This window comes from Arvicola amphibius, chromosome 12 (genome assembly GCF_903992535.2).
Source record: "Arvicola amphibius chromosome 12, mArvAmp1.2, whole genome shotgun sequence".
NCBI lineage: Eukaryota > Metazoa > Chordata > Mammalia > Rodentia > Cricetidae > Arvicola > Arvicola amphibius.
In genome coordinates this window covers 120,952,381-120,968,774 of record NC_052058.2, presented here as the reverse complement: position 1 = coordinate 120,968,774, position 16,394 = coordinate 120,952,381, and the positions used below count along the sequence as shown (strand labels likewise).

At 49.7% G+C, this 16,394-nt stretch overlaps 1 protein-coding gene across 2 annotated transcripts; it reads right to left on the bottom strand.

Moving 5' to 3' along the window:
* Positions 1–1,183: 1,183 nt before the first annotated feature.
* Positions 1,184–15,325, bottom strand: Napsa (napsin A aspartic peptidase). 2 transcript variants are annotated; one of them, XM_038314023.1, is made up of 8 exons: positions 15,090–15,325; positions 5,618–5,753; positions 5,413–5,536; positions 5,159–5,277; positions 4,276–4,475; positions 2,623–2,981; positions 2,155–2,253; positions 1,184–1,493 (listed from the first exon to the last, which is right to left on the bottom strand). In XM_038314023.1, exons 1-6 carry the CDS (start codon positions 15,161–15,163, stop codon positions 2,855–2,857), a joined length of 780 nt encoding a protein of 259 aa, XP_038169951.1. In that variant the 5' UTR covers positions 15,164–15,325; the 3' UTR covers positions 1,184–1,493; positions 2,155–2,253; positions 2,623–2,854. The 2 variants fall into 2 exon arrangements, with proteins under 2 accessions (XP_038169951.1, XP_038169950.1); XM_038314022.1 differs by lacking the exon at positions 15,090–15,325 and adding an exon at positions 11,138–11,507.
* Between the last annotated feature and the right edge of the window lie 1,069 nt (positions 15,326–16,394).

The window sequence follows — 16,394 nt, the reverse complement described above, 5'->3', positions numbered from 1 at the left end:
AGGGGATCCAGGATGGATGTCTGCCAACTTCTTGAGACTCTTCTCAATTTTGGTCCACCTCTCATCCTCCCCCCCCCCCCCCCCAGGACACCCTCTGGCATCCCTGGCATCCTCTCCCGCTGTCCTCTCCCCTATTCCCAAGACCAAGTCACTAGAGACCAATCTCCCCTTTCTGGACTTCTAAGATTACTTTTTGCTCCGCCCCCTACCTCCCAACCTATCCAGTGCAAAATCCAGGGAAGAGTCTCAGTGAAGCCAAGACTGTAAAACACTGCTAATACCCTCCCCACCCCGAGCCCACACAGCGGGCACACGCCCTTCATCCCAGCACTAGGGAGGCAGAGGCAGGTGTATTTCTGTGAGTTGGAGGCCAGCCTGGCCTACAGAGCAAGTTCTAGGTCAGCCAGGGAATCACAGAATAGTCTGTCTCGAAAAACCAAAACTAAACAAAGAAACCCACACAAGTACCTTGCCACCTCCCCTAAGCTCAGAATCAAGGGAGTCCTTCCGCTACAATCTTTGGTTCCCAGTCTCGTCTCCCGAGTCCTCTATCTCACAAGCTGAGCTGTAGACTGTCTTTCCACCCTTAAAACTTGAACTTCTGCCCCTCCCTCATACTCACCCCAAGACTAGGTGACTGAAGGGATGTATGTCGTCGGGGGAGGAGTGAACGGGCTCGGCACTTCTAGGAGTGAGGGACTGAAGATGGGAGCTGTGACATCTCCACCGGAGCAGGGACAGACCCCGCCCCCCACAAACAGGGGTTTTCAAGGTCCGTCTTTATGAAAGACCCAGGGGCCCTGGAATCCCTAGGGAGAGACTAGGACACACAAGGTCCGCAGGATGGTGACCTTTCTCCTTAGAAGGAACCCTTTGCCGATTTCACCCCCACTGCCACCTGTCACCGTCATCGCGACTTGTCGCCTCTCACACTTGAGGTTGTGGCCGCCCTCGGCGGGACGCCAACAGAAAAAGGACTACAAAGTCCATAATGCTCCGCGATGCATGGGCCTTTGACTACGGGCAGTGGGGAGCCAGAGGCTTCATGGAGATTGTTGTTCCCAGACCTCTGGCTGGCGGCGCAGACTGCAGAATAGGATGTTTCTCTTCTCTCCCATCTCTTCCTAAACTCTAGAGGTCAGACATTCATTTTCCCTTCCCGAAAGTGACCAAAGTGAGTTCCTTCAATGGAAAGTGATTTTTTTTTTAATTGGAAAGAAGCATAGCTTTTGTAAGCCCTGTGTGCCTGTACCCTAAACGGGGCGTCCTCTGGGGAACTGCACCTAGGCAACCCTTCTTCCTGCCGGTCCAGTTGCACGAGACTTAGCACGCGCCAGACCCACGCGCGGGCCATTAGTTTTATCTCCTCGGTCGAAGACGGCCACATAGGGCCCCAAAAAGACATCTCCGAGGATCCAGAGGGGTCCTGCAGGCTTCGGAACGTCCAAGGCCTGGAAGCCCAGCAGGCAGAGGCCAACATCGCTCTTAAGAATCTGCAAGGTGACAACACAGAGGACATTGCGTATCACTGGGATCCGGGTTGATTGTCTCCTCTGCACCCAGAACAGAACAAGGGGTGTTTTTAGCTGGGCATGGTGCCACCTTCCAGTGATCCAAGCGCTCAGGAGACTCAAGCAGGAGGATGGGGGGTTCAAGCCTGGCCTGGGCTATATGCTTAAACCCATTTTTAAAAAGAAAGAAAGAAAGAAAGAAGAGAGAGGGGGGCTATGAAATGGCTCAGCTGGTAAAGGTACTTGCTGCTGAGTCTGTCGGCATGAGTTCAATCCTCAGAACCCCTCAGAGTAAGAGAAAAATCGATTCCTTCAAACTGTCTTCTGACTTCTACACACATGTTGTAGTCAAGTGTGCCCACACAGAAAGTAAATAAAAATCTTTGAAATGGAGAAAAGAAGAAAAAAAAGGCAAAATTCAGGCTGAGTATGAAGGCACAGGCCTTTAATCCCAGCACTTGAGAAGGAGGCAGGAGAATCTCTGAGTTTGAGGTCAGTTCTGGGCCTCCCAAATCTACACAGTGAGACCCTCTCTAAAGGCGGAGTTCCTGTGTTGGATATGCAGCCCCATGAAACAGAGCCCCAGGTCTACCCTCTCACACTTACTTTAGTGACTCTGATGTTGCTATGGCAGTCGCCTTACCTTAATAACATAGTCCTGGCCAGTGAGGTTAAACCGGACTCCACCAAGGTGGAAGGAGATAGGGGGAAGCTCCGGGATCTTGGAACACTGGATGAGGTACTGCAGAAGGAGAGGAACGGTGAAGGCAGGCAGGTGGTTTCTGCTCTGGATCCCTAGAGCCCTAGAGTGCAGCTCACATTGGGTGGTCAGGTATTTAGGACCTCCTACAGAAAGGCCTTGTTAGGTAGGTTTCTCCTGTTAGGTCCAATTCTACGTTTTCCTCTCCCACCCACCTGGAAAGCCTATGTTGGCTCTCCTTCCTATTCTCCCCCCACCCCATCTCTTGGACCTCCAGGTCCTCTTGCCTTCCTCGTTTACTTCCTTGTTACCTGTTTCCATCCTTTAGACAGCAGCTTCCCACCCAGAGTCTGCCATCAAACCCCCGAGACCCTCCGCAGCACACCCATTGGAACCAGGAGTGATCCTCACCTGCCCAGCCAGGAAGGGAAATCCCCAATGCCTTATTCAAGGCCCGGATCTCCTCACTAGGTCCTGTGATTAGAGACGTGCTGTGTCTAGGATGGCATCAACAGCCCTGGGCACAGAGACTCAGCCCCGTACCCAACCTTTCACCCTATGAAAAGGATAGGGTAGAAGCTGTCGTCAGAGGCAGGGTCTGGCTGTTCAGAACCTCAGCTCCAGCCCCACGAGGCCAGGCTCCTTACCTCTCCATGTGGACCTGCCAGTAGGCAGGGACGGTGACTGGTATGAAAGTGAGGGGGGGTGTGTAGTGGGCTGGGTCTGAGCCCCCCAGGACTAGCTCGCCTCCATCAGACCCCTCAGCATCTCTGCAGAGGCAAAGTGCGGAAGAGGCTGGGGTTTCATTTGCTGGTCCCAGACGGAGCCAGGAATAGGACGTCCTGTCATTTGGCTTCTAGGTAGGTGTGGCAGCTCATTTTATGACAACTTGACAGTAGCTAGAGTCACTGGAATGAAGGAACCTCAACCGACAAAATATCTCAATAAGAGCTGGCTACATGCAGGCCTGGAAGGCATTTTCTTAATTAGTATTTCATGGGGGAGGACGCAGCCTATTGTGGGTGGTCTCATGGTCCTGGTTCTGTAAGAAGGCAGGCTGAGCAAGCCATTTGGAGCATCCTGCCTCTGGGTCCTTTCTGTTTGAGTTCCTGTCCTGACCCTTGCCTTCCAGCGAGCTTTTGGTCCTGGTGTCCTATCACCACAGCAGTAACCCTGACCAAGGCTGGAGGGTGTGGGCAGGTCCTAGGATGGCCCTGAACTCCCGGTCCTCCTGCGCCACCATGCCTGCTTCTGAAAACTGATGCGCAATGGGTGATCCTGGCTCTCGGCTGGGCTCTCCAGTGGAGTGCGAGCTCTCCGGTGAAGTAAGGGTCCTTAAGTAGAGCACTTGTCAAATGGGCATGGAATTTCCTGTTTGACTTCAAAGTCTGGGACTTTGTGGACCCACAGTGAGTGTCACTGGCATGTCCTGAGTTGCCACTTCGGTGGTGGGGTTTCTCCTCGTGTTTCTATATTGGGTAAGCACTTTCCTGAATGCAGGACCACAGGACTTCCTGTGCTGACAGTGACACTTCCTGGAGAGGACTTTTGCGGGCTGGTGCTGTGAGGGACTGTGTGCCAAGCCCAGCAACCACTGTCTTGGGCACTATCTATCAAGCTGTGCCTCTTGAAGAAGACCATCCCATCTGGGCTTGCTGTCTGTTTAATTCCCTCCTGGAAGGGTGAGGAGGGTCGTGAGACCCACACCTGAGTACCCAGCTGCCCCCTCCCATGCCACTCTGCCTCTATTGCTAGTGGCCTGGGAGAGAGTCTAGAGGTCTAGACTGGGGAAGACTAGAGGAGGCGCCATCTACGGAGCTACAGAGAACTCACCATCCCTGCTGGGGAGAGACTTCGAGGGGGAGGAGCAGCCACACTGCTGTGGGTAAACTCCCATCTATGCTCTGTAAGGGAGCTGAATAAACTCATTGGTCCCCAGAGGGAACTGCGGGGGAAAGTGCCTAGACATTGGGACCTTGGGAAGAAGGAATCTACCTCCTCCCAAGGGAAAGGGTTTTAGCAAGAGCTGGACTCTAAGGTATGGAGACAATTCCCACCCAATACCTGTTGAGGTAAAAGGAGAAGATGGGCTTCTCCAGCAGCCCCTGTTCCACCATCGTGTCCAGCGGAGGCTGAACTCCTCCCACAGACAGAGTTGGGAAACCGAGGCCCAGGATCCCATCAAAGCGAGCAAAAGCAAAGACCAGGCTGGGCTCCCACAGAGCCTCTCCAAATGTCACAGAGGCACCCTGGATTCCCCCGATCTAGGAGTAAATTGAGGTGGGATCAGTTACTTCTAGAAAAACATTATCCTCCTATGTCTGAGATCCTGCTTGGAGACAACGGGAACGTAATCGAGATGATCTGCATGAGAATCCATGCCCCTTCCCAAGAAAACACACACATCTGCTCAGGACATTCTGCCCCACCACTCAGGAAGGTCCACTTCTTGGGGGAGGCCATGCCTATTTGCAAAGAAAGCCTCTTGTCTTATTCAAAAGTCCCACCCCAGCCGGGCGGTGGTGGCGCACGCCTTTAATCCCAGCACTCGGGAGGCAGAGGCAGGCAGATCTCTGAGTTCGAGGCCAGCCTGGTCTACAAGAGCTAGATTCAGGACAGGCTCTAGAAACTACAGGGAAACCCTGTCTCGAAAAACCAAAAGTCCCACCCCCTTTCTCAAGAGGCCCTGCCCATTCTCAAGAAGCCCCATCCTCTTGCTAAGGCGATCCCATCTCTTCTCTAGAAACCCTACCTCCTTTCATGGGAGACCCCGCCTCTTTCTAAGAAGCTCCACCCCTTGCCCAGGAGATTGTGCCCCTCATCCCATCCCTAGGAGACCCTACCTCCTCTCAAGAATCCCCTCCCTGTCTTCTATGAGGGCTTGCCTCTTCAAGTCCCTCCCTGAACCAGGTGGTGGTAGACCCTGGGTTCTAGGCTGGTCACCTACAGTCAGATTCTCCTGGCTCAGGATTCCGTTCAGTCGCCCAGTCCCATACTGAATGGCAAACTTGGTTCCATTGGGCCGAAAGGAGCTGGAAGCCTTGGGATTGAAACGATGGTGAAACCCTAATTCGGGAGAAAAGACAGGTGTCACTCAGGGGATGGGAGACTCAGCACCTGGGAGGGCAGCCAAGGAGATACTAAGGCCAAGTCCCTCTTCTCCCATCACCCCTTTTGGCCTTCTTCATCAGGGGAGCTTACAGCAGGGCAAACTGAAGAAATGACATCTCGAGGAGGGCACCCAGAGATTGGAAGAACCCGTGTCAAAGACAACTGTGAAGTTCTGAGGGGGTGTTCCCAAACCAATGTCTCCAAAATACTGCGTCTGGTGGCACAAGAGGACACAAGATAAAGGAAGAGTTGGGTACTCCCCCGCAAGGGCGGGAACATAGGAGCTGCGACTCACGTTCATGAACTTGGACAGAGGCACAAAGGTGGGCTTGTCACCAGAGGTGGGGATCCTAGGAAGCTCTGCTGGTTGTCCCCATCCATTCAGTGGGCTTAAGATCCTGTGTCCAGGGTGGACTCGGCGAAGAGGGACTCTAGAGAGTGAGGGAATTTGGACATTGAAAAAGCCATGCATCTAGGAGACCTTCCTGTAGATACCGTCCATAGCACCGGAAGGGTACTGTCCCCGGGTTCTGTAATATTGACCAAAGAGGCAGTATTACACAATGACCAAGGCGTGCTGCTGAGGGCAGCTTCATGGCGCTGCAAGAGAAAGCCATCGCCAGGGTACACACTCAAAGGCCTGCCGCTCTCCTGATTCTTTAAGATGTTCTCCTGGGACCACCAATCCCAGAGAGTTCCAGAGATTGCCAAAAAAGGGGAAAAAAAAGAAGGAAGAAGGAGGGAGGGAGGAAGGAAGAAGGGAGGGAAGGAAGTAGGGAAGGGCCAGATGGTGGTGGTGCACACCTCTAACCCCAGCACTTGGGAGACAGAGGCAGGCAAATCTCTGTGAGTTCGAGGCCATCCTGGTCTACAAGAGTTAGTTCCAGGACAGGCTCCAAAGATACAGAGAAACCCTGTCTTTAAAAAAAAGGAAAGAGAGAGAGAGAGAGAGAGAGAGAGAGAGAGAGAGAGAGAGAGAGAGAGAGAGAGAGAGAAATAGAGGGGAAGGCAAAGCTGGAGAGATAGTTTTCAGTGACTAAGAACAATTGGGGAGCTAGCAGAGAACCTGAGATCAGTTCCCAGTAACCGTACTGGGAGGTTCTCAGTCACCTAGAACTCCAGTTTCAAGAGACCCAACGCCCACTTTTGGCCTCCACCAGCACTGAATTTACCTGCACACACAGAGACAGACAGACAGACAGACACACATACAGAGAGAGAGAGAGAGAGAGAGAGAGAGAGAGAGAGACTCCCATGTAATTAAAAATAATGATTTTAAGTATATATGAAATGTTATGGGCCAGGCAGTGGTGGTGCACACCTCTAATCCCACTCTCAGGAGGTGGAGGCAGTGGCAGTGGATCTCTAAATTGAGGCCAATCTGATCTACAGAGTGAGTTCCAGAATCACCTAAACAGAGAATTCCTGTCTCCAAAAATCAAAAACCAAAAAACAAAATGTAAACTATCAAAAATAAATATATAAAATATTTAAATTACATACAAACTTAGCAGGAAGTAAGCTGTAATTTTAATCCCCTGTCCTTCCAGAAGAAACAAAAAAGGAAACCATGATTTGACATTACATTTACAATTTTTTTGAGATTTAAAGAATTTTATTTTACATGTATGGGTGTTTTGTGTGCACATGTATCTGTGCACTATATACATGTCTAATGCCTGCAGAGGCCAAAAGATGGTATCAGATCCCTTCAAACTAAAGTTTCAGACAGTTGCTAGCTGCCATGGGGTGCTGGAATCAAATCTGGGTCCTTTGGAGAAGCAGTCAGTACATTTAACCACTGAGCCATCTCTCCAGACTTTCATTGACAGTTCTTTATATGGACCTTGGCAGGGGATGGGGTAGGGGGCTAAAAACTTGTCATCATACTGTGAATTCTTGGCCACTTCATGCATGATGGTGGGACTCTGTTTCCCACGCTTGGGGATGCAGGATATCAAGGCCAGAGCCTAATTTCACCCTTCATGGCAAAATAAATCACAAAAGTGGCAAAGACTTGATGTGAAAATTCTAAGGACAATAGAGGTCAATACGACCCAGCCGAGCAGAGGGAGGCTTTCCCAAGCATGACAGCAAGCAGCACACTGGTAAGAGCTGCAAAGACAGCCCAGTGGGGAACGGCGTGTGCTGCCAAGCCTGAGGACTTGAGTATAATTCCCCAGACCTACGTGGTGAAAGGAGAGAACTGATTTCTGCAAGCTGTCCTCAGACCTCCACACGTACTTACCTGAGAGACAGCACAAGTGCACACGCACATATTGCATACAAACACGGTACACTGCACAAACGGTGCACACACACACACGGTGCACACACAGAGTGCACACACACAGTGCACACGCACACCGTGCACACAAACATGGTGCACGTGCACACATGGTGCACATGCACACGGTACACACACACATGGTGCGCACACACACATGGTGCACACACAGAGTGCACACACATGGTGCACACGCACAACGTGCATATGTATACATGGCATGCACACACAGTGCACACGCACATATGGTACACACGTGCATGCGCACACGGTGCACACGCACACACAGTGCACACACAAGGTGCACATGCACATGGTGCATATGCACACACAATAAGTGTAAATGTATGTGCACTGTAAATAAACGTCTCTACAACACATTCATATGCAAGAGAGGAAAATAAAGTTGGTTTGTGGGTGGTCTTTTTATTTGTTTGTTTATTTTGAGATTAGGTCTCACTATGTAGCCCTAACTGTGCTGGAACTCACTATGCAGACCAGACTGAACTTGAACTCACAGAGATTCCCCCTGCTTCTGCTTCCAGAGTGCTGGAATTAGAGGTCTGTGCCACCACTGCCTGGCCAAGATTTATTTTTATGTGTATTGGATGTTTTGCCGGCATGTATGTCTGTGTGAGTGTGCTAGATCCCCTGGAACTGGAGTTACAGACAGTTGTGAGCTGTCATGTGGGTGCTTGGAACTGAACTGGAGTCCTGTGGAAGAGCATCCAGTGCTCTGAGCCATCTCTCCAGCCCAAAAATTTAGATTTTTTAAAAGATGAATTTAAAAAAATATTTCTTATACATATACAGTGTTCTGCCTGCATGTATGCCTACGCACCAGAAGGGGGCACCAGGCGTCATTACAGATGGTTGTGAGCCACCATGTGGGTCCTGGAAATTGAACTCAGGACCTTGGGAAGAACTGCCGGTACTCTTAACCTCTGAGCCATCTCCCAGCCCAAAGATGAATATTTTTAAAAGTAAAAAGAGGTCTTGAGAAATGGGTTGGAGGTAGAGTGCTGTTGAGTATTCCTTTACACCATGTGAACATATGTTGCTGTGATTGGTTTAATAAAGAAGGTGACTGGCCAATAGCTGAACAGAATAAGGTTAGGCAGGAGAGTCAGACTAGGAGAATGCTGAGAGGAAGAAGGGAGTCTGGAGTCACTTGCCAGATGCAGAGGGAGCAGGAGATGAATGTACCATGCTAATAAAGGTACCACCACGTGGCAGAGCATAAATAAGGAATATAGGTTAAATTAAAATATAAGAGCAAGTTAGTAAGGAACCCGAGCTATTGGCCAAGCATTTGTAATTATATAAACCTCAGTGTGTTTATTTGAGAGTGGCTATGAGTCAGGAAAACTCCACCTACAGTAAAGCATCTGCCTAGAATCCCCCAGTGAGGGGCTGGGTGTGGCTCAGTGGTAGAGCCTTGCCTAGAATCCCCCAGTTAGGGCGTGGCTTCATGGTAGAATATTTGGCTAACAAGCACAAGACTGCAGGTGCAGTCTTCAGTACCACAAAGGGAGGGGAAAAAGATATCAAAAAAGGAAGTCAAGGAGGCAAAAAAGAAGGAAGAAGACTCTAGACGTAACTTTTAACCCAACAACCGTAACTTCCCCTTCAATAATGGACAAGAAGATCTGCTTAGTAAGGACAGGTCTGACTGGAGAAGTTGCAGGTGGAGCCCAGTTCTTCTGTGAAGCATATGCAGACGAGACCCAGCTCCACCACAAAGGGGAAGCAGCTCCCACCATCAACGTTCCTCAGAATTTCAGCATGAAGCGTAGTCCATTCGAGCAGTGGTACTAGGCACACTTTTCTTTCTATGTGGGCGGTGGGTAGTGGGGAGGGAAACCCAGTTTTGCTATGTAGCCCTTGATGGCTTCCAACTTGTAGCAATCCTCCTGCCTCTGCCTCAGAGTGGTGGCAGTATCCTGTAAAGGCTTTGCCTGTCCTTAGCCTCTGTCATAAATAACTGTGGTGTTGAGAACTTCTAATCCACATACAATCTCTGATATGAGAGGATTGCCATGAGTTCCAAACCATCCTGGCCTACAAAATAAGACTATTAAAAAAAATCATGGCTGGAGAGGTGGCTCTACTGGCAAGAGCAGTAGTGCTCTTCCAGAAGACCCAGGTTTGATCCCAGTACCCACACGGTAGCTTGTAACCATCTATGCTTCTAGTTTCATGGAATCCAAGGCCCTCGTCTAGTCTCTGTAGGCATCAGGAATGTACACAGTACACATACATACATGCAGACATATGCCAGCTGCTTTTTATATCAACCTGACACAGCTGGAGTCATTTTGAAAGAGAGAGTCTCAATTGAGAAAACACCTTTACCAGATCAACCTGTGGGCAAGACTTGGTGCATTTTTTGATGTGAGAGGAACCAGCTCACCATAGGAAATGCCACCTCTAGACAAGTGGTCCTGGGTTGTATAAGCAAACAGATTGATGGAGCTGGAGAGATGGCTCAGTGGTTAAGAGCACTGGCTGCTCTTCCAGAGGATCCTGGTTCAACTCCCAACACCCACATGGCAGCTCAGAACTGTCTGTAATTCTGGCTCCAGGGGAACCAATATCAATGACATAAAATAAAAATAAATAATTTTTTTTAAAAAAGAAAGAAAGAAAGAAAGAAAGAAAGAAAGAAAGAAAGAAAGAAAGAAATCAGATTGAGTAAGCCAAGAGGAGCAAGCTGTGATTTTCCACGGCTTTTGTTCAGTTCCTGCCTCCAGTTCCTGCCTTGCTTTCCTTGGTGCCGAGCCTTGACCTAAGAAGTGGTAAACCTGAAATCAACCCTTTTCTTTCCAAGGTGCTTTGGCCGTGATATTTTATGACACAACAGAAACCCTAACTAAGATAGAAATCTGTGCCGGGTTCATGGGGCATGCCTGGGACTTGTGTTTTGGGAAGGACGGTGTTGGCATTTGGACTTTGGGCTGAGGAAGCTGTTGAATGCTCAGAGCTCAGTTAGGCAGGAACTTGGAAGCTAAGCATGTTGAAAGCAAGGCAGACTATACACGTCTGGCTTAGGTGCACACCTTCAATCCCAGCACTTGGGAAGCAGAGGCCAGCCTGGTCTACAGAGTGAGTTTCAGGATAGCCAGGAAACACAGAGAAACCCTGTCTCAAAAAGCCAAAACAAAACAAAATAAGAAACTCTGTCAAGGCAATTTATGTGATAAATTAAGAACCTTGAAACTTCGCTTTGCTGAGACAATGAACACTGGTTAGCTGGAGCTGAGAAACTAGCAGTAATTGAAAAGAGACCAGGGTCCAGCATGGTAGTGTATACCTTTAATCCCAACGGAGACTGAGTATCATGTAGGCAGATCACAGTAAATTCAATGCCAGCCTGGTCTACATAGAGACTTCTAGGCCCTATTAAAGATGAGGAAGAGGAGGAAAAAGAAGAGAAGGAAGCAGCATCCCTGGGGTGAAATCTTCTGGGAAATGCTTCCTCAGGTTCAATACACAGAAGCTGTGGTCCAGAGGGATGTGAGGATGTACCTTGTGCTGCTCACCAAACTTAGCCATGTGGCTGCGGCGAGGCTCTGGGAGCAGCTGGAAGCGGCTACTGGTGAAGCCCCAGGACTGAAGGGGTCATGGAGAGAACTGAGGCTTGGCTTCATGTGGCAGGGGCAGGGTCTTTGAGAGAGTGCCCAGAAGAGGCTATATTGGTAAAGAGGTAAGCCCAGTTGCGGAGACCGAGCATTTTGGAGGTGCTAGTGCCAAGGAATGACCACCAAGGGCCGACCAGAGCAGAGCAGCTGGAGAGCACGAGCTTAGGTGAGCTGTGTGTGCTGCGCAAGGCCTCCGGAGCCGAGACTGTAGGTCCTGGATCTCTGGCTCTGACTGCCCCCGGAGCCGAGACTGTGGGTCCGGACCTCTGGCTCTGACTTCACATGCTGGACTTTGGTTTTGCTTTGCTCTCATTGTGACTGTGCCCTGGCTCTTCCCTCTTGGAATAAGAAAATAGTTTACTTGTTTTGATTTAACAAATGCCCACAGTTGAGACTTTGAACTTTTAAAGAGACTTTAGAATTGTAGGAGGCTGGGTATTTTAGAGACTATGATTATTCTAGAGAGCCTGGAACTTTGAGGGAGACTCTGGGTAATTTTTGAAGACTGAACTTTCTTGTTTGTTTGTTTTTGTTTTTAGAGACAAGGTTTTGTCTGTGTAGACCTGGCTGTCCTGTCTACTCATTCTGTAAACCAGGCTGACCTCAAACTCCCAGAGATTTGCCTGCCTCTGCCTCCCGAGTGCTGGGATTAAAGGCGTGCACCACCACCCCCTGGCTGAATACTGAACTTTTAAAGAGTTTGAATTTTTGAAGACTGAGACTTTTTAAAGTTAGAATGTTTTATCCTGTGATGTTAGCATTAGTATGAGCTCTTGGGAAGTAGACAGGAAAGGAAAGGTTATGGTTTAACACTGACACGTTTTGTGTCAACCTGAGGAGTTACTTGTGCTGGATAGTTTTATGTCACCTTGGCAGAAGCTAGACTTACTTTGGAAGGGAGAAACTCGGCTAAGAAAGCACCCGACCCCCCAGACTGGCCTGCTCTGCATTTTCTTGATTGATGATGAGCGTGGAAGAGCCCTGCTCCCGTGGGAAGTGCCATCTCTGGTCATGTGGTCTTGGGACGTGTGAGCAAACCACGAGAGCAAGCTAGTAAGCAGAATTCCTTCAGGGACTCTGCATCACTCCACCCTGACTTCCCTCATTGACAAAGGCAACCTAAGGGTTGTAAGGTGAAATAAACCCTTTCCTCTCCAAGTTGCTTTTGGTCCTGGTGTTTAGCACAGCAATAGAAACCCTAAGACAGGGCTAAACGCTCATACGTATAATTTTTTCAGTTTAAAAAAATAAAAAATTAACAACAAAACCAACTCATTTACGTGGCAGTGAAAGCCACTGGACAAATGAACAGGTGGAGCCTCTTTAAGGTCCCATTGCGAACGCTGGTTGAAGATATGCTGAACTTGGCCTTTGAGCAGGGGCTTTGCTCAAAGCCTGACCGAAAGGCTGGCTCAAATGTAGGTCTCCTAGTTCTTTTTGCTAGCCTTGGGTGGAGCATCCTGGGATTGAGTGTGTCTCAGAATGACGTGGGTATGGCAACTGCTCTTGGCCTCAAGAGAGTAGTATATATATCCACACCTCTTGGCATGGATTAGGTTAAAAATCAGGTTAAAAGGGGCTGGGGATGTGACTCGGTTGACAGAGTTCACCTAACATACAGGAAGTTCTAACTTCCACTCCCATGACCCCCTAAATCAGGCAAGGTGGTGCACACACCTGTAATGGTTGAGGCAGGAGACCCAGAAACTCAGCCTTGCCCATATAACCAGTTATGGCTAGTCTGGACGACATGAGACCTCAAAAAGAGGGAGGGAGGGAGGGAGGGAGGGAGGGAGGGAGGGAGGGAGGGAGGGAGGGAGGGAGGGAAGGGAGGGAGAGAGAGAGGAAGGGAAGAAGGAACGAAGGAAAGGGAGGGAGGATGGGAGGAAGATAGAGGGAGGGAGGAGAGGAGGGAGGGAGGGAGGGAGGGAGGGAGGGAGGGAGAGAGAAGAGGGAGAATCAGCACTGGTGAGATGGCTCAGAGGGCAAAAGTCCTGCTGCCAAGTCTGATGACCTGAGCTGAATCCTAGGACCTGTAAGGTAGGAGAGAACCTGTTCCTGAAACATGTCCCCTGACTTCCACACAAGTGCTGTGAATACACACATACTCCACAACACAATAAACAGATTTTTTTTAAAAAAAAAAAAAGCAAACAAAAACCAAAGCAGGTTAATAGAGCCAGGCATGGGGGCCCTCTGGCCATTGCTCACCCCTGGCACCCCACCCCTGGCACCCCACCCAGGCCCGTGATTCAGCCTGGAGAGGCCCAAGAGTGTCTTGAGTATGGCAGAAGTGCTTTCTGGAACGGTGCCCCCATCAAGAGCTGGGAGGTAGTAAAAGCAAAGAAGGGGAGAAATTGGGAGAAGAATCAAAACAAGGTGTTGGGGGTCGCTCATGGGGAGGCCTCCCTGGAACAGGCATGCTCAGATGTGAGAATCTTGGGTATCAAAGTTTCCAGACCACAGACATGGTCTTCAAGAACGGAGGGAAAGTCAGAGGGCCTGAGTCTTAAAGCCAGACCACCAGGGCTCAGGTCCAAGGAACCTCCTCACAAAATGTATCCTGACTGGATAAGGAGAGGTCTCCAGTCCTGGTCCTTGGGACTAGAGTTGTTTTACCTTGTGGTGCTGGGCATTGAATAGAGGCCCTGGTGTCTACTAGACAAGTGTGTCACCGCTGAGCCACCTCCATAGCTCTTGGTGTCTGGACACAGTGTCTCTATACCCTTGAACTCAACTTCCTACCTCAGCTTCCCCAAATGCTGGGCCACTCCACCCCACCTAGCCAAATGAATATCTTGGATTTAAAAATGTGGTGGCCATGATTTTAATCTCAGCACTTGAGAGATAGAGGCAAAAGGAGCTCTATGAGTTCAAGGCCAGCCTGTTTTACAATAGTTCTAGTGATAACACCCTGTCTTTAAAAAAAAAAGTGCGGGGCAGCCGGGTGGTGGTAGAGCATGCCCACAGTCCCAGCACTCGGGAGGCAGAGACAGGCAGATCTTTGTGAGTTCGAGGCCAACCTAGTCCACAGATCAAGCTCCAGGACAGGCTCCAAAGCTACAGAGAAACCTTGTCTTGAAAAACAAGCAAGCAAACAAGAAATGTGGGGCTGTGGCTAAGGATGTGGCTGAGTGGGTAGGGTTCTCACATAACACAAAACCCCAGGTTCCCTTTCCAGGACTTCCAGCACTGGGGAGGTGGAGCAACAGAACCCGGGGTTCTACATGGGGAGTTTGAGGTCAGCCTGGGCTACATGAGATCCAATCTGGACAAAAACAAACCAAACAAACAAAAAATGTGGGGTATTAAGAAATATGCTAAATTTCTCAGAGTGAAGACCGCAGTTTGAGAGTTGAGAAACAGAGTCTTTAAGATGGATCAGGGGGCCGGGCGGCGGTGGCGCACGCCTTTAATCCCAGCACTCGGGAGGCAGAGGCAGGCGGATCTCTGAGTTCGAGGCCAGCCTGGTCTACAAGAGCTAGTTCCAGGACAGGCTCTAGAAACTACAGGGAAACCCTGTCTCGAAAAACAAAAACAAAAAAAAAAAAGATGGATCAGGGGATAAGGAACCTGGCCGCCAGACCTCACAACCTGAACCTGAGCTGGATTCACAGGACCTATTTGTTGTCCCCTAACCTCCCTGCACACGCCATCATAGACAGACAGACAGACACACAGAGAGACAGACACACACACACACACACACACACACACACACAAGTTTTAAAAAAGGAGAAAAGTCTGTGAACCCTGAAAAAAGGATATGGATTCTTGGTGCACCAAGGCCAAAGGGCAAGTGGTAGGAATCTGTCAGGAGTGAGGGGGGGTCTCCATACCGGATCAGCGTGGCCCCTGCAGGCTCCAAATTCCCCAGTAACAGCAGGCACAACAGCATCCATGGTGGCGACATCTCTGGGGACTGAGACTAGCTAGGCCAAGATGTCCTGCAGCCCCTTTCTTCCCCTTGAGACTCCACCCTGTTTTCGCCCCACCACCTGCTGGAACACAGAAGTGATCCCGTGTGCACCGTGTGTGTGTGTGTGTGTGTGTGTGTGTGTGTGTGTGTGTGTGTGTGTAAGTCCTTCAGCAGCAGGTAGCACCGGGGACCAGAACCTATTTAAGATGTATGCTGTTTGACTTGCACTTTTGGAAGGAGTGGTGAGGGCAGACCCAACACCCACCCCTTTCCTGCCACCTCTACAGCTTCTACTTTTGACTTTCAGTTCACTTTTCTGAGACTCATTAACCACAAATTTTCTTGAGCAAGAAGGGATAGAAATGTAAGCGGTCTGGGACAGGCCGGTTACAACAGAAACACGCTGCTGAGGGTTGGTGGCTCTGTCAGCCTCTCAGGATGCCCACTCTTTCTAATCTTTTTTGTTTTTGTTTGTTGGGTTTTTTTAGGAGAAGGGGCTTCTCTCCCTTTGATATTTTAATTATTTAATATTAATTAATTTGTGTGTGTGCCCACATACCTCAGAATGGATTCAGAGGTCAGAGGACAACTTGTAGGTGTCAGTTCCCTCCGTCCACCAGGTGGGTCCAGGGATCAAACACGGGTCCGCAGGTTTTGTGGCAAGAGTCTTTACCTGCTCAGTCATCTCCCCAGCCTTCTTTATCTTTTGAAACAAGATCTCATAATGTTGCTAAACTCAAGTGATTCTCTTGTCACTAGAGCAGGTGTTCTCTAGAGCAGTGGTCCTCAACCCGTGCATCTCAGTCCTTCTGGGGCTCGCATATCAGACATCATTTATGTTATGATTCATAACAGTAGCAAAATTACAGCTATGAAGTAGCAACAAAGTAATTGTATGGTGCAGGTCACCACACTGTATTAAAGGGTCACAGCACTAGGAAGGTTGAGAACCACAGCTGTAGAGTCTCTGGACTGAAAATGCATTCAGCAGGACTTGGGAGACACACTTAAAATCCAGGTGTGAGGACCTGAGTTCCATCCCCACTCTGGGCTGTGGAGCAATTCTGGCCCTAGGGAGCACAGATAGATCCATGGGGGCTGGGGAACACAGCTAGACATGGGGGGCCCTGGGGAATACAGCTAGATCCATGGGGGCCCTGGGGAACACAGCTAGACATGGGGGCTGGGGAACACAGCTAGATCCATGGGGACCCTGGGGAACACA

Coding starts and splice junctions, on each gene's coding strand:
- Napsa (XM_038314022.1), bottom strand. CDS start 11,259: ATGAAGCCAAGCCTCAGTTCTCTCCATGACCCCTTCAGTCCTGGGGCT. Junction 5,278..5,412: donor TTTCTTCAGTTTGCCCTGCT/GTAAGCTCCCCT, acceptor CTCCCGAATTAG/GGTTTCACCATCGTTTCAAT. Junction 4,476..5,158: donor TGAGCCAGGAGAATCTGACT/GTAGGTGACCAG, acceptor ATTTACTCCTAG/ATCGGGGGAATCCAGGGTGC.